Consider the following 26232-nt stretch of genomic DNA (forward strand, 5'->3'; position numbering starts at 1 on the left):
ACTGAGATATTTTATCTTTATGTATGTTTATTTTCTTTATACTATTTTAACGTGTTGTACTGACATGTCCTATACGTTGTTAACGTATCAAAGGATATAAATAAAAAAAATAATGGCTAGATCAGAACTATTTAACTTTCAAATTTCTACTTCAAAATCAACTACAAACCTATTCAAATCAGATATTATTTTATAAAGAAACTAGTAATTAGTTCCTTCCAAAATGGTTTTGGCTTTTCAACTTACCCAAGTAAAAGACTGAAAAGAGTTGGCAATATTTCTCGGAGGGTCCTAGGAGTATTTGTTACAACCACCTTCCACACATGCAATGCAGCTTGTCTGACCATCAATGCAACATCCGACCGTCCCATATAAAGACCAGCTAATACACGATTACGACGTTCAGCACCAAGAGATCTAATAATTGCCATATGGGATTGTTCTGTACCGAAGTTATCATCTTCACTGGCAGTTTCAGTACTCATTTTTCCTGTAACACCTGATATCCGGTAGAGAAGATCACCAAGAAGCTGTACAGAGCTAAAAGAAAAGCATTTTTTTCAAATACTTTGAATGTGTTTCAATAAGACTAAGACAAATTGACCTACTGATCAATTTGTCTTAGTTTTCAACAGTTCAATAATATGTAACAAGATATTTGTTGCGTAAGTAGTTTCTTATTTTCACATTTATTTTGAGTTTACATAACTCTTATATTAGTTTCTCACTTCAATAAGAATTTTCTCAAATTCTTCAAGAAACCTTTTCGTGCATTTCAAAATCCCATATGTGTTGTAGACAATGGAATGCTAATCAGATGGAATCCTAAAAAGAAATTTATGAGCACTCACAACTACATAACTTAATCTTCATTGCAAAGCTTTTTATGAAGGACTTCAACATCCTGGGACAATGAATTTCAAAAGCTGATAGCACAGGAAGGAGTTCTAACGACCCTTGTAGGTTCGATCCCAAATAGGGAACATTAATAAGTAGAAAAAAAACAGATGAAAAACATTACATTGGCCCAAACAGGTACAAGTATCATTTATAGGAAAACTGAAAAGGAAGAAAAAAACCAATTTACTAATTTACAGAAAAGAGAGGTGAATACGTTATAATCAAAAAGTTTGACAATTCAATAAAAATGGAGTAACAAATTATGAATAAAACGTGTTGAGATAACAATTTTTATGCCCAAAAAAAGTATTTTATAATTTCAGTTATTGCAAGCTTACACTGAGTTGAAGAGTATAGTTTTCAATATAGGTATCAAGTGTAGACATACTCTAGACATGTATAGACAAGACATACTGTTTTTGTTTTTACATTAACAAGCTTTAGCCCCTTACAAACCACAACCCTCAGCAGAAAAAACTTGACAAGCTGAGGATTAATGGGATCTTAGCTTTCAACATACAATTCCTAGCACAGGTTGGACGATATGAAGTGAAAATTGATCGTCCGGCCGTAGGTCAGCATTGTTTTGCTAAAATTTCTCCTCAAACACCCTGGAAGACAAATCCATGGAAAGACCAACCATATTTGATATAAATTATCCTAGGCTATTGAAGAAAAGTTCTGTGCCAAATAATAAATATGCAGCAAGCAATGTACTAGAAATAGCCAGATAGTGAATTAAATAAGTGAAATATTGTGTGACATTGAGGAAATATATTTTAGTAGGAAAATGAAACAAGTGTGATTCATTCTCTATTTACAATATTTCCATAGAAAATTAAAATCTATTAGTCCAGTGTTTTATGAGCATTACAAATCTATTTTTACCTGTATCGTATTCTCCAGTTATCATCAAATAATCCCTTTTCCAGCTCCGGCAATAGCAGTAAAATAGCTGAATCTGCATAAAGCGTTACAATTCGTTGACCTGCTTTGAGAGCTGTATCTCTAACATATTCGTTCTCATCTGCTAGAGCTTTTAAAATCGGATTTATAATCTGTCCAATATAAGGTGTGAACTCTTCGGTAAATACCACCGGCATGTAAATGAACATCATTATGTAGCCATCTTTCACATGAGGAGCTATATCAGTACGTTCAGCGGTGCTAATGATTTCTGGCATGAGCTTATGAAGTTTTTCTACACCAAGTCCTCCAACGACTTCTGAGAGCCCTTGAGCAGCACCAGACCGATCCACAGAACTGGTTTCAGAAGTGAGTGTAGTCATAAGCCAAGGAAGCAGATCTTCAAAGCTCGATTCACCCATTCCTCTCACCATGGCTCCTAAAGCTCTAGCACTCACTGATCTAACTTCCGGTACTGGATCCAATAGGGAAGTTTTCAAGCCAGGTATGATGGTGGGCAAGTATGGCATCAAATCCTTCTGATCGGTTAACGAATACATATTGCCAATGATTTGGGCGGCCATCTTGCGAGTTTCCGTAGATCTATCCATGAATGCCCGTTGAACAACTGGCATTATAAGAGCTAGAGACGGAGCATCAATGAAATGAACAAACTGAGTATCTAAGAGTGTTTGCAGACAGATTGAGGTTCTATTGGATGGATTCTGGAGGGCTTTTAGAAGAACTGGTACAATCGCTAAAATGATCAAAATAAGTTTGTGTTTTTATCGGTACTTGAAAATTACCTTGAATTTCCGGATTTCTGATAACAGAACCAATAACTTTCAAAGCTGCTGCTCCAGCTTCCTGAACTTTCATGTGAGAATCGCTCAATACCTCTATCAGTTTCGGTACAATACTTGGAAGGCAGGAGGATAATTGTTTCGGGGCACAATATGCCATTGCACCCAATAGTTCAACAGATCCTACATGAATAAAGGTCTCATGATGAATGACTCAAATATTTTGTTCGATCAATAAGAGTTTCACAAGTTCATAGTAACCAATTTCTTGTTTGAAAAGGAACCAAAAATTTCTTTATTTCCATTATTTACCATTGTTGAATGGATACTCAACTTTAACTTAGAGTTCGTAGAAAATAAAATATATTTTCAAATACATAATATGTATGTAAATGTAAATAATAAAATCAATATTTTTTTAATCATTACTCCTCTTACCAGTCTTGGTTCTCCAAGAATCTTCCTCCAAAGCATCCAAAAGAGAAGGAAGAACTAACTTGACACCATGTCCAGAAAGTTTACTCATTACAACTTTGGCAGTATCATCAGCTGCAGTACGAACGTAGTGACTTGTATCGCCAAAACATTGTAATAAATGTGGTAAAACATGGACAATATAGGGTTCAAATAATTTTCCCAACATTTGAAATAACATTTCAAAAGCAAAAAGAGCACCTGAAACAAATTTGTTTTAAAAAATATTGTGATATTGAAATAGAATTGGACAAGGTAAACTATGTTTTCACTTATTAAGAAATTCGCTTTTTCAGAGCCTTTAATTTATATCACTGACACCTAGTAGTGTCTAACTGATAATAATAGTAATAATGCGACTAAAATAAATAAAAACAATATACAAGCAACTCGGATGAACACCAAACCTACTGAATGAGGTCCAATATCCAATGACATTCTGTTGACATTTATATTACTTTCACGGTAATAGTTTATTGCATTGTTATGAATATACAAATACAAATCACCTTTTTTCTATACATGACGGATGGAAACATGGTGCCTTGTAATTTAATTGTGTCTTATACCATATGAGAGTTGTATTTCAAAAGGTTCAGAATAGTTCCTATGTTTATAAACAAATTTAATGTATTCATAAATAAGCACTGCTAGTAGTAGCGGCTTTTTTTCCTACAATTTGTGTTTCTTCAGTAAGTAATTCTGCTTATTCTACAGATTCCGATTGAAATAAAAAACATCACTACCACCAGAATACCCTCTCAGATCAAACTTGAATATTCTGGCTATATTAGTATTGGGAATCTTTATTAGTTTACACAAAACATAGCAGGCCTTGGTCAGCTTCTTGCAGAATAAATCGGTATGGTTCCAAAATTTCAAGTATATCAAAATGTATATAGCCAAAGACCTCACATAAGTCAAGAAAAAGTCCACTTTCAACATTGCCTTCCTCCAAAATCTCAAATATGTTATTGATGAGTTCAAAAACGTAGTTTCAATGTTCTTGCAAGCCAAAAAGTGATGTTATAAATTGATAAAAAGTAGGGGGACGATCTCCTTCATTGAGACATGGCTTAATCGCAGCATTTCTGAAATTATAGGTATACTTCCCAGTTTAAAGTGAATAATTTATAATTATACAAAATGAGTTAATATTCGTCCACAATTATGGTATATTATCTAAGTATTGCAGAACCATTTCATCTCATGGTGGGACTATTATATTAGTGAAAGATTTCGTGAGAAATGAACTGAGGTTTTAATATTGTGATAAATACAACCATTCGCTTCTTGAAAACATTTTTGAGCTTTCTGAAGTATATTCAAAAAGATAAATATTTATATTTCATGTATTTATAAATAACCTTCTTCTGACATCAACACCTTCCTTTCTCAACTCGAATCATTGGTTAATGAAATTCCTTCTAAGTCAAATATTATTCTTACTGGGGTTGACAAAGTTGAATCAATTTCAACACAGTCGCTGATGAATCTACTAACTTATTTTAACTTGAAAATGCATATTAACATTCCAACTCTTATAACACAACATAGTAATTCGATTATTGATTATGTATCTAGCAACATTCACAATAATTTCAAGTTATGAATCTATTCACTTCAGTGTTAACATCAATTCTACAAAACAAGGTAAAAAGTTCAAGTATGCTAGATACAGTACAGCAAACTATAATAGGTTATATTTAAACTGCTGTCAAACAAATTGGGAACATACTCAGGAAGTTATTGATCCTCTTCAAACTTTATAATCAGCTCTGGTCCATTTTTAACAACTCCTTTCCCCATCAAAAGATGAAATTGCAATAAAAAAAGCATTGGCTTAGCAAAGGCATAAAAATCTTATCTAATTATCTATGATCGCTTAACTACATTAAAAAAGTCACAAATAACACAGCATTTCATAACTATGTCAAACAATGCAGAAACATTTATAAGAAACTGATGAATTATGCAAAATGTAACTTTTATCAAAAAAGGAATACTCAATCAAGTAATAGAGCTGAAGAGACTTGGTCTATTATAAATGATTTTCGAGGAAAGTGTAAAAATAAACAAGTAGAAATACCAATACAAGTACATGAACTTAATGAATATCATTGTTCAATAGCCGCCATTTTGACTAATAAATCTGACACACCACGGACATTTTCAAACTTATACAATAAACTAACAATGGTTCATTACATTAGCCCTTATTGAGTATGTAAATTTACAGTTTACAATGCGGATGTGCCAATTTAAAAACCGGTGAGTAAAATAAATCGATTTGATCATTCAACAGGAAAGCACCCGCAATGTTTATGCTTGTGAATTTTCAAGGATTCTAAATGATTGACTTTGTAACCCTTCCTTGCATAGTGTAAAATTTCCGTATCGTTAAAATTCGGAAACTTGTGGTTACATGCCAAGGAATGGTTTGAAAACGTCGACTCATTTTTTCCTAGTTGAAGGACCTTTCATGTTCAGCATACCGTTTTTGGAAATTTCGGCCACATTGTCCCACATTAACACTATTACACTCCAGACACTTAAGCTTATAAACTCCAGATTTCTCCAACTTGTCCACCTTATCTTTGGCATTGAAAAGAAAATGAGATAACCTGGCATGTGGTCTCAATGCCACTTCTACATTGTTTTTTCTGAAAAAACCCGCAATTATCTCTCTTCTCTAACATATTTTGGAAAAAGAGTTCGATTCAAAATTTAGAGATTTTCAGAAAAAAAATTTTGAATCACAAAGTACTCCTCTGAGAAGTTGACTGAATTCAAAAATTGTATGAATAGTTATAAAATTGTTTACAAACACAAATGGCTTGCAAGCAATAGCACAGAGAGCTGTTTCTTGAAAAACAATCAAGACTCAACCGGATCTCAGGGCATTGACGCAGAATCCGTCGGTTATTTGTTTCTACTAACATAGGATAAGTTTCATGTATTACTAATACAAATTAGTCTTTCTATTCCAAAACATTATGTTATTACCTAATTTATAAATTTAATAAATAAAATAACAGTTTTTATTTCATTTCATATGCCCGCTTGTAAATACATTGCTGCTTGGGTAAATTGCTAAAAATATATGTACGATGGAACAAAACTATTCAAACGAAGTTCTTATGAATTTGATAATTATTTTTGGACAGTGTGATAGAATCATCAGCAGGACATGTAGAAAGTTCAACAGAAGGCATATATGTATATGTATATTAGGGAGGGTGAGTGTATACATGTGGCACTTAGGCCACATATGACCCATTGTACGTCCTCCCGAGTCGTTGTCCTCCTAGTTTATCGTCCATCCTGTCCTTTCCAGTAAGATGGACCGGTCACTAGGAAACATCTCCTTTATATTTGCAGGTGTAGGCCAAGACTCGCCGACCACAACGCCGTAAACTTCCAACCGTCACGACCCTATTGTTAGTAATCACATTAGATTGAAAAAAAGGAGATATAAAGTCATAAACTACAATAAATTATTTTTGACCACCTTTTTGGCGCGACGTTTCGCGAATATTCGATGTTCGCGGCCGTTCTGAACGTGGCGAGAATAATGCCACCGGCTTCGATGGAATTCCGACTAAGTTTCTATCACCCTTGATTGCCAAATATAAACGCTACCACGCGCCTATCGACATAGTCGATAGTTTCAGTGACAGTGCGGTACGCGGAGTGATCTAATAAGGCGATAGACATTTGAATGATAGCTGAAGTATTATTCAAGTGTTTTGTTGTATCAACAGTGAAATAAAGTCAAGTTTGATTATTGTTCAGTGTAGTCAAATATTGATAAACCCACGGGGTTGATTGAAAGAGCGCTCCTTCTCAGTAACTGAGCTTACCGTCAAGACCAAACTCTGCCTTTTGCCGTCGTACTTGATAACATATATGTACTCACTACTTGTATTTCACTTTATATTTTGCAGTTTGGGGCAATAAAATCTATAATTATTATTATGTTTTTTACCGAATTTTGCGCTGGTCAGAGGACCTATCCCCCGAAGCCCCGATACATTCGTAAAGGGGCGCCTGCATCATCAACCAATGACCACTCCCAACACCGTGGCGAAGTGATCATTGGGTTCGAGAATCATACGCCCTGAGTTAGTGGAGTGAGCCAAGAATGGCAGCCTTCTGCATCTGTCCAGCTAAGATTTATGCTTTAGTGCGGCAAGCCGGTATGATTTTGAGATTCGAGAGTAGAGAGGGTATCATTCTACCAAGGACTCCAATAATCAGAACAACTATCTTGACAGAGTGTCTGGATAAAGTCTGCGGAGTTCAAAGAGAAAATCTCGTCCTTTTAGGACAATATTTGCCTCGCCAGGAGCTGAAAACTCCACAAAAAATATCGTCTTGCTCTGATGTTCGAGAAGGACTACATCAGGCTTATTAGCTTGTATGCGCCTGAGGGTGGGTAACGAATAGTTCCAATAGATTCTGCACTTCTCGTTCCCCACAACGGATTCAATATCTCCCGGAGCGTAGGGCAACACCGGTGTCTCGTCAATACCGTAAGAGTGCAGTAGGTGGTAATAAAGCCTTCTTAGGGCCGCCTTATGTCTAAGGATATATACCGAGACCGCATATGCTGGACATGCTGACAGCAAGTGCATTAGGGTCTCGGACGCCTCGCGGCAAGTCCTGCACCTTGTTTCAGGAACCTCTGTACCCATCACGCGATGTGGTTGACTAAGGTGTTGAAGACACCATCCCGGCAGGCCATAATGAACCCCTCAATTTCCGATTTCAGCCCACTCGATCTGAGTAAAGCGAAAGTCAACTTCTTTGACAAGCCAAGGTCTTCAATGTTATTTAAGAAGACCCCCATGCATCGGCTTATCCTTGTGTTGCCGCAGAAGTGTAGTGATCTATCTCTGCAGCTTTTATATGAGCTTTTTGCTGAACGGGTTCCAACTTGATGACAGAGTTGCAATCACCTAATTCAGTGTCGAAAACTAATCCGAGATCATTAGCTGCTCGAGCAGCTGCCCTAAAGAGAAATGCTCCAATTCCTGCCCTCTCATAGTCGCGGACCATACAGAAACGGGGATCCGAACTTTTGACGACATAACAGGCTCCATCCAGTACCATTCTGTCATGTAGATACTCCAAAGTCAAAAGCCCACGGCCTCCTTGTTGTCGGGTGAAGTACAACCGAGGAACGGACGATTTGGGATGCAAACTCCTATGGAGATGCATCATATTTCGAGTGTTTACGTCGAGTTGATACAGCTCCTCTCGAGTGGCATTGTTCCACCCCGAGGTAAATATTGTACGTCTCTCAGGCATCCAAGTGATGAAGGATGCTTCCATCTACGCGCTGCACATCCTCTCGGTAGTCCCCGCATCGTCCTCTTTTGATATGGATCATTGCCCATTGACTGTCCCGAATTTCATACCGACAGCATGCATGTACACTTCCACCACCCTCAAGGACTAATGAAGATCCTTCTCTCCAGTGGCATGAAGTTTAAGATTATCCATATAAAATAAATTGGGGCCTTGTGCCTCCGGTTTCCGGGGGTGCCACAGTTATACCCTCGAGTACTTCTGAGCGCAACGGATAATGGCAATAGTGATATGCAGAAGAGAATGGGAATCGCCCTGAAATACACCTCTTCTGAAAATAATCCACCCTGTTTGGACTCTGACTTGACCAGATGTTATGGTGAAGCGAGTCCGCCAGAGTTATTCAAGGCATCTCACTATTCTGTCGGGTAACGAAAGGCATCTGAGCAACTGTAAGATGAGCTCAAGTGATGTATCAAATGCCTTGCGGTAATCGATCCAGGCTGTAGAGAGGTTATGCCTATACTGTATCGGGTCCTGGTTACACATCTACCAATGAGCAGGTTCTCTTTACATCCAGCAACTCCTCTCTTTGACCCTATCTCCTCATATATCCGTTCGAAATACTCGGTCAACTGCGGTGAGTATTCGTGTGCATAAAATTCTGGAAAAAAAATATATAACACGAATTTAAGCGCATGCCATCGGTCTGTAATTCTTAGGAATCAACAAATCTCTGCTTTTGGGGGTGAGAACGGTCCGCCTCTTGATGAACCAATCCGAAATCGGCTGCTCTCCGTCGTGCTTGGTAGTTTTTTCCACCAATAAGTGTTCAGCCCATCTGGGCCTGGGTCAGCAAAGTTCTTGGAACCCACAAGGGCTTTTTGAACGTCATCCGGGGTTATCGGGTTGTGCAGTTCATTGTTATTATTATTATTATTACGTGTATAGGTAATAAGATTTATTTGTAAAGTTTCTATTCGTCAAATACGGAGTGTAAGTAGTATCGAAAAACTAGTATGAGTTGAAAAAATTGAACGATCCTTAAAGGAGGTTCAATTTTGTTTCGTTTGTTTTCTCTGTTGGGTCTGATTATCTGCATGAAGTTTCAGATTTATTTTTGGAGTCGAAACACATCTGCTTACGATCGTAGTGTTTTAAATTATTTTGTAGTTTTCTTTGAATTCCGGCAGCCTTTGAGATATATTTTGATATTGTATCATCTCATTTTTACAACATATTATTTCTGGGGCTCGACTATTAATCTTGAGTTATTTTTTTTCAAGTATTTCAGAGAGAAAAACGATTTGTTCAAGTATGTCAAAAAGGTATGATGATCTTCTACCACGAATTAACGGCTACATCCATCAATTTATTAATGAATTTATTCTACATATTTTGTAAGAATTTTTTATAGCAATATATAGCCATACCTCCAAACTGTTTGACAATACGACAGAAGGTTGCAGTTAGTTTATTAATTTTCAGAAAATGAACTATTTCATAAACACAATTTCCAATGTTTGTTTGAAGGTGATTGACAATGTTTCGTGATGAATTTCACTAGTTCGGACTTCCATTGTCTACTATATAAAATGATTTGAAATCCCTGAAACAAGTAAAAAAGAATAATTAAAAAAGAATAGCTGAAAATAACAATTATATTAAGCAACAATAAACCTGAAATGAAATGATAGTGAAATAACCTACAAGTAAAAATATAATAATTGAGTAAATAAAAATTAAAGGAATGAAAAAAGAAAATAATAAAAACGTGTAGAAATTCCAAGTCACGTTAGTTCACGACGTTTCGATTGTTGGTATCTACAATCGTCTTCGGGTGATGACTGGACTGATTCCTCCGAGAGATGACTATTTATAGGTCGTTGAAATACTTTCACTTTCTCTGCTTTCCATTTTCCGCTTCACTGATTCCGTGAGAGATGACCGTTTTGGCGGGAGTTGGCCATTTTTCGTTTGATGATGGGTTTCCATATGTTTCGTATTTCTACGCTGGCCTGGCTGAATACGTTGTTGGACAACATGTATGCGGCTTCCTTAAATTTTCTCCTAAACCAATGTTCCTCTCTGTGCAAGATCTCAGCTTGGGACCAAACATGGTCTGCTATTCCTGATTTGCTGGTTTCTCCTCGCTGTGTGTGCTTCTTGTGCTAGGCAATGCGAACATTCAATGGCCTCTTAGTTTCACCAATATAGGATTTTCCGCACTCACAGGGTATCCGGTAAATGCAATTCTTGGAATCGCAGTCCGCGTTTGGGGGCCTGGTTTTCGTGAGGCTGCTACGGATAGTGTTACCGGATCTGAAACAGGTTCTGATGTTGTACTTGGAACCAATTCTTCTTATCCTCTCCGATAATCCTCTGATGTAGGGAAGTGCAAGCACTGGTTGTGACGGCTTCTCTTTTAGCCAAAGTTTTTTCTACCATCGCTTTGGAGTATCCATTCCGCTGAAGATCATTTTTAGACATCATCAAAAATGTTTGAACCCATCAACACAACATCGAGTGGTCCCAAGCTGAGATCTTGCACAGAGAGGAACATTGGTTTAGGAGAAAATTTAAGGAAGCCGCTTACATGTTGTCCATCATCAAACGAAAAATGGCCAACTCCCGCCAAAACGGTCATCTCTCACGGAATCAGTGAAGCGGAAAATGGAAAGCAGAGAAAGTGAAAGTATTTCAACGACCTATAAATAGTCATCTCTCGGAGGAATCAGTCCAGTCACCACCCGAAGACGATTGTAGATACCAACAATCGAAACGTCGTGAACTAACGTGACTTGGAATTTCTACACGTTTTTATTATTTTCTTTTTTCATTCCTTTAATTTTTATTCAGGTTTATTGTTGCTTAATATAATTATTATTTTCAGCTATTCTTTTTTAATTATTCTTTTTTACTTGTTTCAGGGACTTCAAATCATTTTATATAGTAGACAATGGAAGTCCGAACTAGTCAAATACAATTTCCAATGCTTCTCACATTTTGATGTATAACCGATTTAAAATTGACTGATAATGTATGTTTTTGATTTTCATTCTGCTTAACATAAGATAAATAAGAATGAGTGCATTACATCTAGTGTCCGACGGAAAGTTCGGTTTTGGTCGAGTTTCGGCAAAAAACGGGTTTCGGTTTAGTTTCGGTTTCGTCGCCAAGCTGCCGAAACTACAACCGAAACTGCATTCGGGAGTTCCCGAGCTGTAATCGGTCATGTTCGGCGCGTTGAATTTCATATAAGCGACGAAGACATTTTGCCGCGTCCACGTGCCTAATCATGTCATGACTCGTGACTTACTTTGTGATTTACTTTGTTTATTACATAAATATTAAGTACCTATTGTGATATTAGGTAACAACTTAAGTATTTTCAAGGTGCAATTAATATTTTTTCTTAAATAAGGGTTTGTTATGTTGGTTGTCAATAAGTAAAAATGTCGAAGACTGCATAACGTTGTGATTTAAAGATAAAAAAAATCAAGACTTACTGATTGTTATACCGTTTTCTTTATTTTTCCATCAAAACATGATCTTTGTAAGGAAGTTTCGGTTTCGGCCGAAACTAAGACAGTTGCTGAAATTCGTTTTCGGTTTCGGTCGTAAAAACCAGTTTCGTCGGACACTAATTAAATCAACTAATAAGGCTTTTTGTTATTATAAATTGTGATATATTTCCATAAAGGAAATATGTTCATTTATATATGACAAAAAAATATCTACTTTAGATGCGATCATGGCTCATGATGCAATAAAACATATTGATGTATTTTATTTGTTTGTATGTTAGACATACAAATAGCCTGTCATGATGAAAATATTCTCCAAACATAGAAATATAATTTCATACCGATGTAATTTAACTCTTGTGCGTGACAAAGACTGTAACTTAGACGTATGACGATAATATTCTATGATATATTGTTTGTTTTACCGAGAATACTTGTTTCAACACGATTTTTATTTACATTTTCCGGTTCTAGCAGTATCTTGTAGTAATTTTTTTTGAAGAGCTTCATCACAGATTATTTGGAAGAAATGAAAAAAGTAAAGTACAAGTAAAAATATCGAAAATATATTTTTCTTACACATTTTTCATTTATTTCTCATTTTCTGAATTTCCCAAGTTGAACTACAAGAAATGACTGAATTTTGTATTATTTCGCACCTCATTAACTGTTAGAATGAGAAAAAATTCAAAACCAACCCTTTGCTTACCGGTGGTAGAAGAACTTTTTGAGTCCGAATCAACAATAACTGTACATTTTCCATAAAGTTTTCTATCTATAACTACAAATAGCGTGTCTTCTTGTCTATTTTAGCAAATATTTCCCTAATTACTAATAAAAAAATACAAGTATATATATGATTTTATTTTCATTATATTATTGCATATTTATGGTCCCGAATCAAAGAAATATGTTCCGCTGCTATGAGAACATAAACAAATATTGGTGCCTGCTTGCTGTACCCATCCTGTGTCTCCAACACATATATTTTACCTTCAAATACTTGAAATTCCATGAAATTTAGAACACATGTGATGGAATTGGCTGATACTTGATAAAAATCGATGAAGTATTCAAATAACACTTCACAAAACGGCAAAACGTGTTTCACTATAGAATAGCTTACTCGGAGGTGTACACAAATACATAAACTATTCAGTAAAAATCTCACAATGAAGTTTTAGTTGAATAATTTGGAACTCAACTCAATAATTAGTGAAATATTTTTCAGGATACCCAAATACACTTGTAGATATAAATAAATATATTCCCTTTACCTTCTCTATGTTTATAGTTCTTCTTATCTTGAATTGCCTCTGTCAACTTGGTCATAATGTCATGTTGTTTCAGGGCAAGTATTCCCATACCTTTCACTAAACCAGCTAGTCCATAAGCAGCACCTTTACGTTCACCATATTTGTCCCCTTTTAGTAATTGATGTAACAATTTGTTCACAAAGCCTGGAGCTTCATCTTTCACAGATGGAATTAGGGGAGGTAAACAGTTCGATACTGCTTCTTGTACCTAAAGAGTATTGTCAATAATATCAGACACATCTTTTTCATTGTTTTTTTTTTCAAGTCATACCGTTTGTGATGGAGTGGAAAGAGCTTGTATTAATCGTATGACAATAGGTTTGATTCTTTCATCATCTTTATCTAAATGCCTTGCCAAACAACCCATCAGAATCACAACTGCCTGTTTAACAGCATCATATGATGATGCCTTCGATGACTTTCCCATGAAATCATCAAATTCAGGCCAAAGAGTACCAACTGTTTCCTAATAAAAAGGATTCTGGTTAATACTGATGTTTTGTATTCAGTTGAAGACAAACCTTTCCATGTAAATTAACCACCCTCAGGGCCGCATTCAACATTTCCTTTCTCACATTTTCGTTTCTGTCTCCAAGTGATGAAAACACAAAAAAGTGTACCAAATTTCCGATGAGTTCAGGCGTTATCAGTGGTGCTAACTCTGCTAAAGCTACAGCAACACCTCTTCTAGGAAACCATGTATCTACAGCTTTTTCAACCTCTCTGCCAAACTCATCCATTTTGGCAGGAATCATCTGGAAAAGGTGCAACTGATCATGAAACTCGAGTAAAAAGGTGAAACTATCAATAATTTTAATTTTGATTTCTGTTTAGCCTTTTCTATATCTAATTGATAATGGATGTTCCAAGATAATCCAAATAATTTGTAAATGGTATAGTGATTCTGATAACCTTTAATCTATCCTTGTAAAGCTGCATCAAACTTTCCAAAATACTTTCGACTTGTTCAATGTCAGTTTCTAAAAGTGCAGTCAAAGCCTTTGCCGCTGCAGTCTGAACACATTCTACAGGGTGCTCAATATCATTCATTAATTCTTTAGCAAGATTCACAGGGAAATTCATATTTCCCAATTTCCATAACTTTTCTGCCAATTGCCTGAAAAAAAGCATAGAGAACATTTTCTAAAAATACTTTAAAAGCATTTACCGATTTTCTTCATTTTCATCGAAGGTGGCTATCCAAACTCTTTTACAAACTTTCAAACTATTTTCAAAGTCGCTCTCTGAATTAGGAAGTGAAGCAATATCTATTATAAGGCTTCTCAAAGCTGCATCTCTGACCACTACAGCAGGGCTCTGTAGAGCACCCAGTAATACGTCAATTTCATCTAAAGTTGCTTTAGCACACCCTGGCTGACCACTCACACATCGCGCTACTTCAAGAAGGCTTGCTTCACACTGAGACTGAATCCTACCAGAAGTGTTGTCTAGAATTTAAAATCCGAATATATTCAACAATACACAAATGATATATTTCTTAAGCTTAGTTAGTTACAACACAGAGTTTGTAAAATTAAAATTGAACTGAAAATATGTTATCTAACAGTAACACATAAATTTAGATGAACACAACGAGTAACTAATAATAAATTGGAAATCGGTTAATTATTTCTATGAACATAAAAAAATTATAGGTAACGCGAGATGTAACTGAAATACCAATATTCATTTACGTATTTTATCATCCCTGAAAAACATCCATGCAGTTGTTTCATAATACAAACAGATGAATGGTTGTTGCATTTTTTAACATCCAATTCTAAAAAAGAACTCAGTACAGCCAACTCCAGTGTAACGATAATTGGCAACCACGAAACGGGGTCCTACATTGTCAAATGCTAGCAAAGCGTGTATTTTTCAGTTTATTCGAATATTTTCGATGAAATAACAAGAAGTTAAATTCATAGAGAAAGGAAGAAGAAATAATGTACTACTTAACACTTTTTGACTAATCAACTGGATGAAATCATTCGCAATTACAAAGTTTTTTCATTTCTGGTGATGAAATGAAACATGTAGTTATTCCCTGAAACATTTTTGAATCTGAATTGCAGTGATGGAAAAAAATCATTCATGGATCAGGTGAATTGAAAAATCTATCAAACTGGTTTCTTTATATACCCATTTGTTCAGTTGAAAATGGTGAAAAAAGTGATGCATATATCAACACTGAAATAGAAAATGGTTTGATTTTTGAACCAGTCATACAAGTGAATTATAGTATATTATAATGAGTGAGAAATGTGGCCATTACTCGTGAGGTTGAATGTTGTAAATTATTCGAGCAAGAAACGGCCATTTTTCGCAAATAGAATATTTTCCTTTTTCTAGGACTCATAACAGGAATATTGCAAAATCAAATTGATTTGTGAAGGATATTTCTGAAGGTTCAAATACCACTAAATTTCATAACAAGAAACAACCCGAAAAATATAATTTTTTTTCAATTCAACTTCAAATAGTTCCAATAGTTTTAAAAAAATTGAAAAAAAAAACATCATCAATGTGAATTTACCAGGAACATCAACCCTCAATTTCAGCGATCTAACAATTACTCCAAAAATCAGCTTACGTATTTTGTTATTAAGTGAAGAACTTTTGAAAAGTATAAATTTTTTTTGGCACTGCAAATTTCTAGTAGGGTACACTCGTTTGAACTTCCCGAGTTCATGTTTTTCATTAGAAACTATATATTTCAAAATGAAATGACGGTTCAGTGATTGAGTTCGACATTTGAGAACATATTTTGAAGTAGGAAATTTTCAAGGCACAATTGTATAACTGAAACACAATTGTAAAGTTATGAATTTGGTCATTTGTGAGTGGCCTAGCAGATTTGTAGTTGAGTACCTCTAAAAACAATATTGATAATAATGATAACAGTTCCAAAATACAAATCATGAAAAATTATAAAACAACAACAAAAATTAATTGGCGCTCCGGGGCGACTTTATTGATTCCAGTGGCGCATTTGCTTTTTCACCTGCAGGAAAACCCAGAAAAACCTGTAGCACCACATCATCTAAAGATCTTGATCCGCCAATATCATCTCTCTCATAAAACAAAATGAAGGGTGTCTCCAGACGCTCCAATAAATTCAATACATCGCCAGAACACTTAGTGACACGACTAAAGACAAAATTAAACCAGTCTGTTTCGTATTTGACCAAGGCGTAATGATGACCAGATTCAACATCTGAACCACAGCGAACAATGACTACATGAAGATTATAATAGTGGTCTGCTAGATGAAGTGTTCATCTATTTCGAACCTTCATAGGAGTTTGGTGCATCCGCCAGAGGTTGAGTTATGTTTGAAGATCATCAGTGTTATTATTAGATTGACTGGTGTCTCAGCTATACTTGGTTTCTTATAACAGTCATTTTATTTGGCGCATGTTTGGCAATACAATAAATAACTGCCTGGAAATAACGGAAATACGAAAATAAAAACTTGAGCCTAACAAAAATTAACATCCCATTTGAAAAAAGTGATAATTATGTAACCTTTTTCTGTTGGGAAACTAGGCAAAATGATACATAATTCACAATTTCGAACCAATCACAGTTGACCTCACTAATAAATCAGTATGTTAGAGGCTAATAGTTAAGCAAATTCATAACTTTAAAGCTGTGTTTCAGTTATTTTCAACTGCAAGTAAGCCTTCATGACAATTTACCTACTTCAAAATATGTTCTTAACAGTTGAACTGACATTTTGTTTTAAAATATATAGTTTCTAATAAAAAACAAAAATGAAAACGTGGACTCGGAAAGCGAAACGATTATACCTCACCAAAAGTTTGTAATGTGGGAAAAAAATTGATATTTTTCAAAAATTCCTCTCCTAGAGTAGTTACAAACGTAATCAGCTTTGTGACATAAAGTTGTAAATATCTTTGTGGAGTTGCAGTCAAACTCTGAGCTCATATACTAAAGGTATCTGAATTCTCACTGACTGCACTTATTTATATTTTTCATCAATGAAATAACAAAAAATTTTCGAATGCTTTTTTAAATTGCTTTTTGTTATATTTATTGATATCACTCCCATTAGGGATATTCTTCACAAACGAATCTCATTTTTGAAAAAGTTTAGTATTCAACTCGCGAGAAATAGCCATTAGTCGCTTAAATGATTTACGACGCTCGCCTTTGATCTTTGCCGTTTGAGAAAACTCATCAAGACATGTATATTGGTACAAATTGATGCTCAAGAAATACAATGGAAGTTCTCCAAAAGAGAGTATTGAATTGATATAGGTGGCGAATCGTGGACATGTGTATATTAACCAGAAACTAAACAAGTTTTGGGTATGGTTCATATTGAAACACCCAACAAAAGTTGACAAAAGTAGTATTGTTGTACAAGTTGACAACAAATAAGTGCATGGAAACAACGGAAATACAAAAGTAAAACTTAATCCTAACAAAAAGTAACATCCCATTTTCCCATTTCGTTGATTAAACAAAAAAAAAAGAGTTATACAATACATAAAAAAAATTGGACAAAGAATTGTTGAAATTTTAGCTTACTTATTGTATCCACTAAAAGACTGAAAATCTGCCTGGTAGGTAGGTAGCAAGGATGGTAAACATCTATAACACCATTTTCCTCCTTTCCCCTAAGTTTAGCATGTTCTGAAATAATCTGTAATGCGGCGAACATAAAATCTTCGTGATTCCTGGCAAAATCAGTCATCATGCTGTATTTTAGTAATGAAAAAGAATAGGTAAATGTTGGTATGGTGAAAGGCTTTTGAGAGCTTGTTTCTATAATCCTGTTGGGTACTGTCTCATCATGTATCATTGTTACAGCACGATTCGCGGCATAGCCTATTTCTTCCGACTCCCAGTCGGCATCTAAATCACATTGGGGTTTAATCAGCCTGAGGGTTATCCAAGCTATTCGTTCACCAAGGTGATCCAAATGTTTGGGAAATACAGTCTTCCTTAAGCTGACAAAAAGCTTGCAGATGTGTGGTGCGGCTAGGGGAGACTGCAAGTCTTGAAGCAAAGATGGTAGCAGGTTCTTGAAATGTAGTGATAGTTGGAGTGGATTTCCCCTAGCCGCTGCAGTTATCATGGATATGCAATCCAAGATAATCTTGTTCAACTATAATTTGAAAAAATAGAATTAGTTCACCATAGTTTTCTTTATTTATCACAATATAATATAAACTCAATAGGGATTCCCACTTGAGCTTGGCTCAGAAAATCTCGGTAAATCAGTCTCTTTTTTTGGGTTTGAAGGCAGTCGATTTTTGGAATTTCTTCTCGACGTTTCGCTGGCGTAAGTGGCTTGCTTCTTCAGAGGTTTATACATCCTGAATAATCTCTGATGACTGGATGTTACGGTGGCGTAAGGCGTATTTATGTTGACTCAGGTAGTTTGGTGTGCCAATACCTGTACCTGGATTAATGTTAACTTGTCAATAACATTCGTCAACCCTTTTCTACCTTCCGTCATGCTGTTTGCTATTCTTGAACTTCTTAGAATGGGATTCCATATTCGGTTGAAGTTCACAGCTTCTTCTTTTCTGTTGAAATTATTCGTATGTTTGTGGATCTCTATTGCCTCCCATACTGATCGGCTATAATATCCCTGGTTTGGGGAATGAGTTTGGCCTAGCCTGCATTTTCTTTCATGCTCCTATAGCCTTATTCCCATGGAATTTTTGGTGTTCTCGATGTGTACCTTCCCACAAGTACGCTGTATGCGTTATACCCTTACTCATGATAGTGGCCCTCTCTTGTCTTTAGCCAATCTGAGACTTCTTGGTAGGTTTGAAAACGGTTCAATGTTTCCCCAAGAATATTTCAATTCTGTTTGTGACCCTTGGGATATATGTTAAATACGAACATGCACGTGAGATAAAAAAGAGTTAGTTTAGCAAACGTTTATTTCCTTTGGTTTTGAATCGTTTTCCTGAAATAACTTTTTTATATTATTGAGTTGGTTGCTGTAGATCAAAATTTCAGTATAAAATACAGATTTCTTAGTTTTGGGTTGCCTAGTTCGCTAATTATGAAGTGTGTCAATTGAATGTTTTTTGTTATTGATAACAGAATATAAGAATAGACATATTTGCTATTTATAGTAGATTATCTGAAACATATGAATGGAAAGTAGGCTCCAAAAAAGTTTATTTGAATATACATTTGATACTTTGGTTTTGGAGAGATTTCAGTGGAAGTAATTTCTTTCCTACTAGCCAAATAAAAAACTTAATGTGGTTCAACAATTATTTTCCTTTGTGGATTTCCAGTGGAACTCCGCTTGTTTTGTCATTTTATATCATTACTTGTGAGGTCACTTGAGATCAAATGGATATCAACGTTACGTGAGATCAAGTGGATATCAGAGCACCCGAAATCAATGAAGCAATGAAACTGAAGAGTTCTACGATTCAAAATGAGAAGGAGGCTCAGATGGTTGCACGTACTTATCTACCATATATCCCTAGGGTCACATTCAGAATTGGAAAACTCCTGGGGAAAAACAACATTAAAACAGTTTTTAAACCCACTAAAAAATACAACAAAGACTCGAATCAACTAAAGACTAGAGGGACCCACTATCAGCAGCAGGGGTGTATCGCATACCGTGCACTTGTGGGAAGGTATACATCGGAACCACCAAAAGTTCCATGGGAACACGGCTGAAAGAGCATGAAAGAAACTGCGTACTAGGCCAAACGGACATGTCGGCTTTGGCAGAACACACACTCAGTGAAGTAAACCACAGGATTATGTTTGAAAACAAAAAACTCATTGCTCCCGACCAGGGATATTATAACCGAATATAGAATCCCATTCTAAGAAGTTCAAGAATAGCAAACCGCATGACGGCAGGTAGAAAAGGGTCGACGAATGTTATTGACAATTTACCTAATCTAGGTACAGGTATTGGCATACCAAACTATCTGAGTCAACATGAACGCGTTTTATGAAATTTACCTAATCCAGGTACAGATATGAGAACAACAAACTACCTGAGTCAACATAAATGCTCCTTACGCAGCCGTAATATCCAGTCATCGCAGTTTACTCAGGATGTATAAACCTCTGAGAAATCTAGCCACTCGCGCCAGCGAAACGTCAGGAAGAAATTCCAAAAATTGACTGCCTTCAAATCCGAAACATAGTGAAACTGAAAACCTCGGCCGCGAAAGCTTAACCATTTTGTCATCTCGTTGAATATATTTTGTGACCAATATTCATTACACATGCATTGCAATAAAATGGTAAATCATAAAAAACAAAACTCTTAAGCAGCATTTCTTACCTCTCTTAATCTGTCTCGAATTGCTTGTTCCTTAAGTTTTTGATTCTTTATAGCTTCCAATTGTTTTGAAGTGTATTGTGGTGGTTTAATTTTACCCTCTTTTCTTTTTTTCTCTTCTAGTTCTCTGCGCAACTGTAGTTCTTCGATTTGTTCATTATAGCTGTAAACTTTGCTTTCTCTTTTCAGATTTATTTCAGCGTTATTATCAGACCTACAAATCATCAATAATTTTCATTATTATTTTATCATACATAACTCTGGCATTTTGAGTCTTCAGTTTTTCATTAGAGCACTTTTTAATGACAAAACTATTGAAAACATTGAAAAAAAAGTGAAAAAAATATTACAACCTATCCATGTCACCAGTATATGCGTGGGTTCTCAATAAAAAAATAAATACATGGCATACTATACAAATTTAACAGCTTTATACAAATTACAACTTAAGATTTAGTTGAAAACAAAATAAAGCTCAACACTGTATTGTATATACACTACATTCATACATTCTTGTTTCAATTGATGCCAGTTTTTTTTCAGGTTCCTTGGAAGCAGTTCAATGCTTCATAAATGGTAATGTGACACTTTGCCAGTGATCTATGCAGCGGCCACAGATTGATCTATGATTACATTGACACAGGTAGATTCATGATGACAAAACCGACAAGGAGGATCTCATCATAGATTTAGTCACAAATGGAATATTTGAACTCAGTTGTCTTCAACAAGAATGATGCTGAATGAGAATTGAGCACGATAACTTCCTCTATGAAGACACCATCAATTAAATCAACAGAAAACTTATAAATATTACTGGAGTTTTATCCCAACACCAAACTGTAATTTTTAACACCTTGACACGTGTTTCAATCACCAAGTGATCATCTTCAAGAGAAAGATTGAACAGTTTAATCTTCCCCTTGAAGAAGTGATCATCTTCAAGAAGACGTTTAAACAGTTTAATTTTCCTCTAGAAGATGAACAAGGGGAATACTAAACAGTTTAATCTTCCTCTTGAAGATGATCACTTGGTGATCGAAACCAAGTTAGGGTAAAACTCCAGTAATGTTCATTACTACACCAAAGATTCCAAACAGTGCATTAAAAGAAAACTTATAATCCGTTCATCAGCCAAATGGGAAAATGTTTTGTCTCTCTGTAGCTTTCACCTTGCAACAGAATTCCATCAGGAACCTCATACTGATTCAGGTTGTCTAGTATTTCTCATACAATACTTGTAACAATCGGCAATAAGTATCAATTGAAAAATGAACATATAAATACTAAAAGGAAGAGGTAATCTCCCTTTTTATATATACTCCAGTTTTTTTTTGTGCTAACCATTGGAAAAGTTCCAAACCCTTAAACACGAGTATGTCCCTCTAAAATCAGTGGAACCCCGTTTTCACAATATATATATTTTAAAGAGTTAGGTTTAATACCACACGCAAAATATGGATGTTTCTTGGTACAGATTCACATTTTTTATGAATTTTTCATAATATAATGAATATTTGAATGTCCTAGTTTGGTTTTATTAAAAAAGTGACAAGTAATATGACATGTTTTACATTGAAAAATCTTACCCGGGCAAAACGCTCTTGTCATATAGTTCACCGTCCGGAGTTAAAAAGGTGAAGTAGTCATCTTTGGAAATTTGACACATTCTGGGATCTTCTAATTGTTGTATTACTCTACTAACCATATAAGGCAATAATATATCCGCATTGATTGAAAGCAGGGTTGAAAGAGAATATTCGTTCATCTAAAATTTATAACTATATGTTGAGTAGTAGAAAAGAATAAAAGATTCACTTACAGGTTCACTATTATAGTTGTCAACCAGAATATTCCGAAAATGTGATGCCTGCTGAGCAATCAAATCTTTAGGTTTGCAACCTAGGCGTTTGACGATTTTTATCCACAAGTCTGGCGACGAAGTAACTATAGAAGGGTGATGAGCAGGTATTAAAGAGTCTATAGCCAACAAATGCACATCTTCTGGTGTCAATCCTGGAGAGGAACATAAAGTTTTGATACATTCAACCAGAGAATGGGAAGATATATAATAGTTGCTATCATTTTCTTTTTTATTTTCGTGTTCTGATTTTGATAAAACCTTCTTGGTGATGAGAAACTTTTGAAGCTCCTTGAGAATAGATCTTGCAATAGTCACTCCACTAAGGCTTTCAACGATTTTCTTCAAAACATCTAAACATTTTCTTCTTGTTGCAGGTGAAGAGTGTGTTGTGCAATATAGAACAGCCCTTAGAATTGGTTCAGGTTTTTTCAATTTTTCGGGATAAACCACCAAGAGAAATTCACAGAGTTGCATAACATATATAAGACCTAGAAAGTTAATTAGCATATTATTTACATAGATATGTTAAATGCTGTCAAAGATTCACAAAAATAGACTTTTTATGAAATAATCTGATTATGACTCTTAAAGAGAATAAGATAAATTACCTGTTAGAGATATTCAGAAATTTCAAATTCTAAACAAATGGTTACATACAAAAAAGTGAAAAATTGGTTTCTTTTCTCAATCTATATCTGGAGCAAAAATAATAAAAAGGAATGAATACAATAAAATGACATTACCTTTTGTTACCAATACTCTAAAATATTGTGAATGCTTAATAGTACCTCTTTATATTTGTTAAGAAAATATCAAATTGTTAAATACTTTAAATTGGGTAAAGGATGAGTAGATTGCAGTGTTCCTCAGAGACCAATTTCGAGTTTAATAAAATCTGGTAAAATATCCAAAACGACTCCTATAGTAATACATGCTTTATTGAAATTGACAACCTAATAAACAAACAAGGACTGTTTAAAAATAAGTTAGTATAATAGTAATACTGAAAGATCAAATCGTAGCATAGACTATCTCGAAAACAACTTTTTATTAAAATAGTTAACTTTCACATATACACACACATTGCATAATAATAATAATAATGTTTATTCACTAAGAAAAAAGTACAAAATAGTGTATATGATTGAGGTGATGTAAGTAGATGAAATAACTCCACATATGAATATCTAATTTGGTGATATGCACATACATCTGCTCACATACACACATTTTTAATAAACAATTACAAGAAACGAGTATATATTCAGCAAATAAACCACAGAAATATCAAAAGCTGTTTGTACGTAGCGAAACACAATTTAATTTAACAATTTCTTTATATTGGAACACTAAAATGGAAAAAAGGATTCTAAAATAAATACATGTAAAATATTTACAAAATTATATTTGTATTACATGGAAATATAACTTTACTGTGATGTATAAAAAAAGCAAAAGGGTACAAGTGATTTTTGGACACTCCTACCCTTCCAATAATTTATTTATTTATCAAGTAGGCAAGCCTAATATACAAAAAAAGAAAAATTACAAATTCATAAATATCTCACGACATAAACTATGTAAATATAATAACATTTTAAAGTACCTTTCAAGGAAAACCAAATATACATACATATCTATAGATTGTTAGGTTAGTTCACATTAAAAAATAAAAAATTACAAATATCATAATGAGCTGTCACTAATATACTTCTTTAGTGATGACTTAAATTGGTTTATTGAATTAGATTCTTTTACAAATTGTGGTAGTTTATTAAATTCGTTTAAGCCTTTATGAAATATACTATTTATTCCAAATTTAGTGTTAGTTTTATTAATATAAAAATTGTTATTTCTTCTCGTATTGTAATCATGAACTTCATTATATCTCAATAAGAATTTTTGAAAGTACAATAATCAAAATGAGGTTGTATTAGGCTTTTAAAAAGAGTCAACCTAGCATACATAGACACTTTTTTACATATACGAGAGAGAAAAAAAAAAGTTTTTTAGATATTTTTTTGTAAATAAAATCAGCATGACTATTTAGTTTTAAATTTTTATCAATTATAAAACCCAAATATTTTATTTCAGTCACAATTTCAATGCTAACATTATTAATTTTTATAACAGCATTTGCCCAAACAATTTGATCATACTTATAAGATGATGTCAAAATCATACTTTTTGTTTTACTGACATTTAGTTTCAGTTTATTATTAAATAAATATGTTTCCATGCTATTTAAAGACCTATTCGTTTCAACAATTGCCTGATCCAAATCTTCATGTATATAATAAACCAATGTATAATCTGCAAACAGATTTATACAGTGTGATCCAGATATGTGATTAATATCATTTAGGTAAATAATAAAAAGTAATGGACCTAACACACTACCCTGGGGTATGCCACTCTCAATTATAAGTTCATCTGACAATTCTTTTCCAAATTTAGTTTTTTGTCTTCTGTTCAATAAGTAACTTTGAATCCAATCGAAAACAATCCCTGATATCCCATAATATTTTAATTTTTCAAGTAGAATATTTCGATCAATTGTTTCAAATGCCCTTTTAAGGTCGAGAAATGTCGCAACAATGTACTGATTTCTATCAGTTGTATTTTTTTCCATTCAGTTATTAAAAATTGTATAGACGTTTCACATGAGTGTCTAGCTCTAAAACCTGATTGGTTGCCTATAAACATTTCTAACACTTTTTCAAGAGTTAGTAATGTATTTAATGGTCTAAAATGTTCAGCTTTAATTGAGTTAATTTTCGGTACAGGAACAACAGTCGAAATCTTAAATTGATCTGGAAACACACCAGTTCTAAGTGATGTGTTAATTAAATTTAATATTGCGTACCCAGCTACATCAAAGCTTTTCTTTTAAGAAATTATCATTTAAAATTTCTGCTTTGTTAGTTTTGTCAAGCGAGAATATAATATTTCTTAGTTCATTAATTGTTAAAGGCGCGAATTCAGTGTAATTAGCTGGTATAACAGGGTAGTCATGGGCCCATTGCTGTACATTTTGAAAAAATGAAGTTATTTCATTTACACTATATATGAAATATAAATTGAAATTATTAGCAATGTCTATTTCCTTATTTGAAATTACATTTTGATTATTACTCAAACTGAATACGGCTAACAACATCTTGCTTTGGCTTAACAAGTTTTTTAAGACACTTCCACATTTCCATACTATTATTTTTATTTTTGTCTATAGTTTGTTCAAAATATAATCTCTCTTTTTCCTTTAGTAAAACAACATATTGATTTCTAATGATCTTATACATTCCAAAGTTCTTCTTTTAGACCACCCCCGCAATGCCTAAAATTGTAATATACATTATTACGCTCACGTCTTTTTTCTTTAAGTTCATCATCAAAGTAGGGCACATAATTACTTTTGAGATATATTGTTTTCTCAGGGACAATTTCATCAACAATTGTTGACACATTATCAATTAATTCATGTAAAATATTATCGACATTAACTGAGTTATTGTTCCAGTTACAAGAGATTAATTGCATATTTATATTATGATACTCTTGATCTGAAAATTTTCTAAAATTAATTGATTTTTCAGGCAATCGAAAGTGTTCAGTGGATAAATTAATGAATATAATACCATGCTCGGAGATGTTAGGTTCATTCACAACTGCTTTTACATTATCATAATTTGTAACAACATAATCAATTAAAGTTTTTGAATAACCACAACATCTTGTATAATCCTGAACAACTTGATCTAACCCATACATATTAAATAGTGTTTTTATTTTTTGCTCATAATATTCAGTACTGAAAAAATTG

The 26232-nt window shown here is 34.2% G+C and overlaps 1 protein-coding gene across 1 annotated transcript in view; it reads right to left on the reverse strand.

The window, feature by feature from the left end:
- The window catches only part of l(3)80Fj (lethal (3) 80Fj), a 64158-nt gene that overhangs the window by 19675 nt on the left and 18251 nt on the right, over positions 1-26232 (reverse strand). Inside the window, exons 10-22 of the mRNA XM_074170437.1 lie at positions 22368-22897; positions 22135-22313; positions 20549-20759; positions 17797-18376; positions 14408-14687; positions 14152-14356; positions 13761-13994; positions 13511-13705; positions 13201-13447; positions 3048-3284; positions 2613-2792; positions 1789-2563; positions 247-540 (exon numbers count right to left, since the gene is read on the reverse strand). Of these exons, the coding sequence (XP_074026538.1) occupies positions 247-540; positions 1789-2563; positions 2613-2792; positions 3048-3284; positions 13201-13447; positions 13511-13705; positions 13761-13994; positions 14152-14356; positions 14408-14687; positions 17797-18376; positions 20549-20759; positions 22135-22313; positions 22368-22897 (4147 nt within the window). The remainder of the gene's footprint in view (positions 1-246; positions 541-1788; positions 2564-2612; positions 2793-3047; positions 3285-13200; positions 13448-13510; positions 13706-13760; positions 13995-14151; positions 14357-14407; positions 14688-17796; positions 18377-20548; positions 20760-22134; positions 22314-22367; positions 22898-26232) is intronic.

This window comes from Leptinotarsa decemlineata, unplaced genomic scaffold, assembly GCF_025532065.1.
Source record: "Leptinotarsa decemlineata unplaced genomic scaffold, Ldec_3_MD MMD2_P_RNA_scaffold_9, whole genome shotgun sequence".
Lineage (NCBI taxonomy): Eukaryota > Metazoa > Arthropoda > Insecta > Coleoptera > Chrysomelidae > Leptinotarsa > Leptinotarsa decemlineata.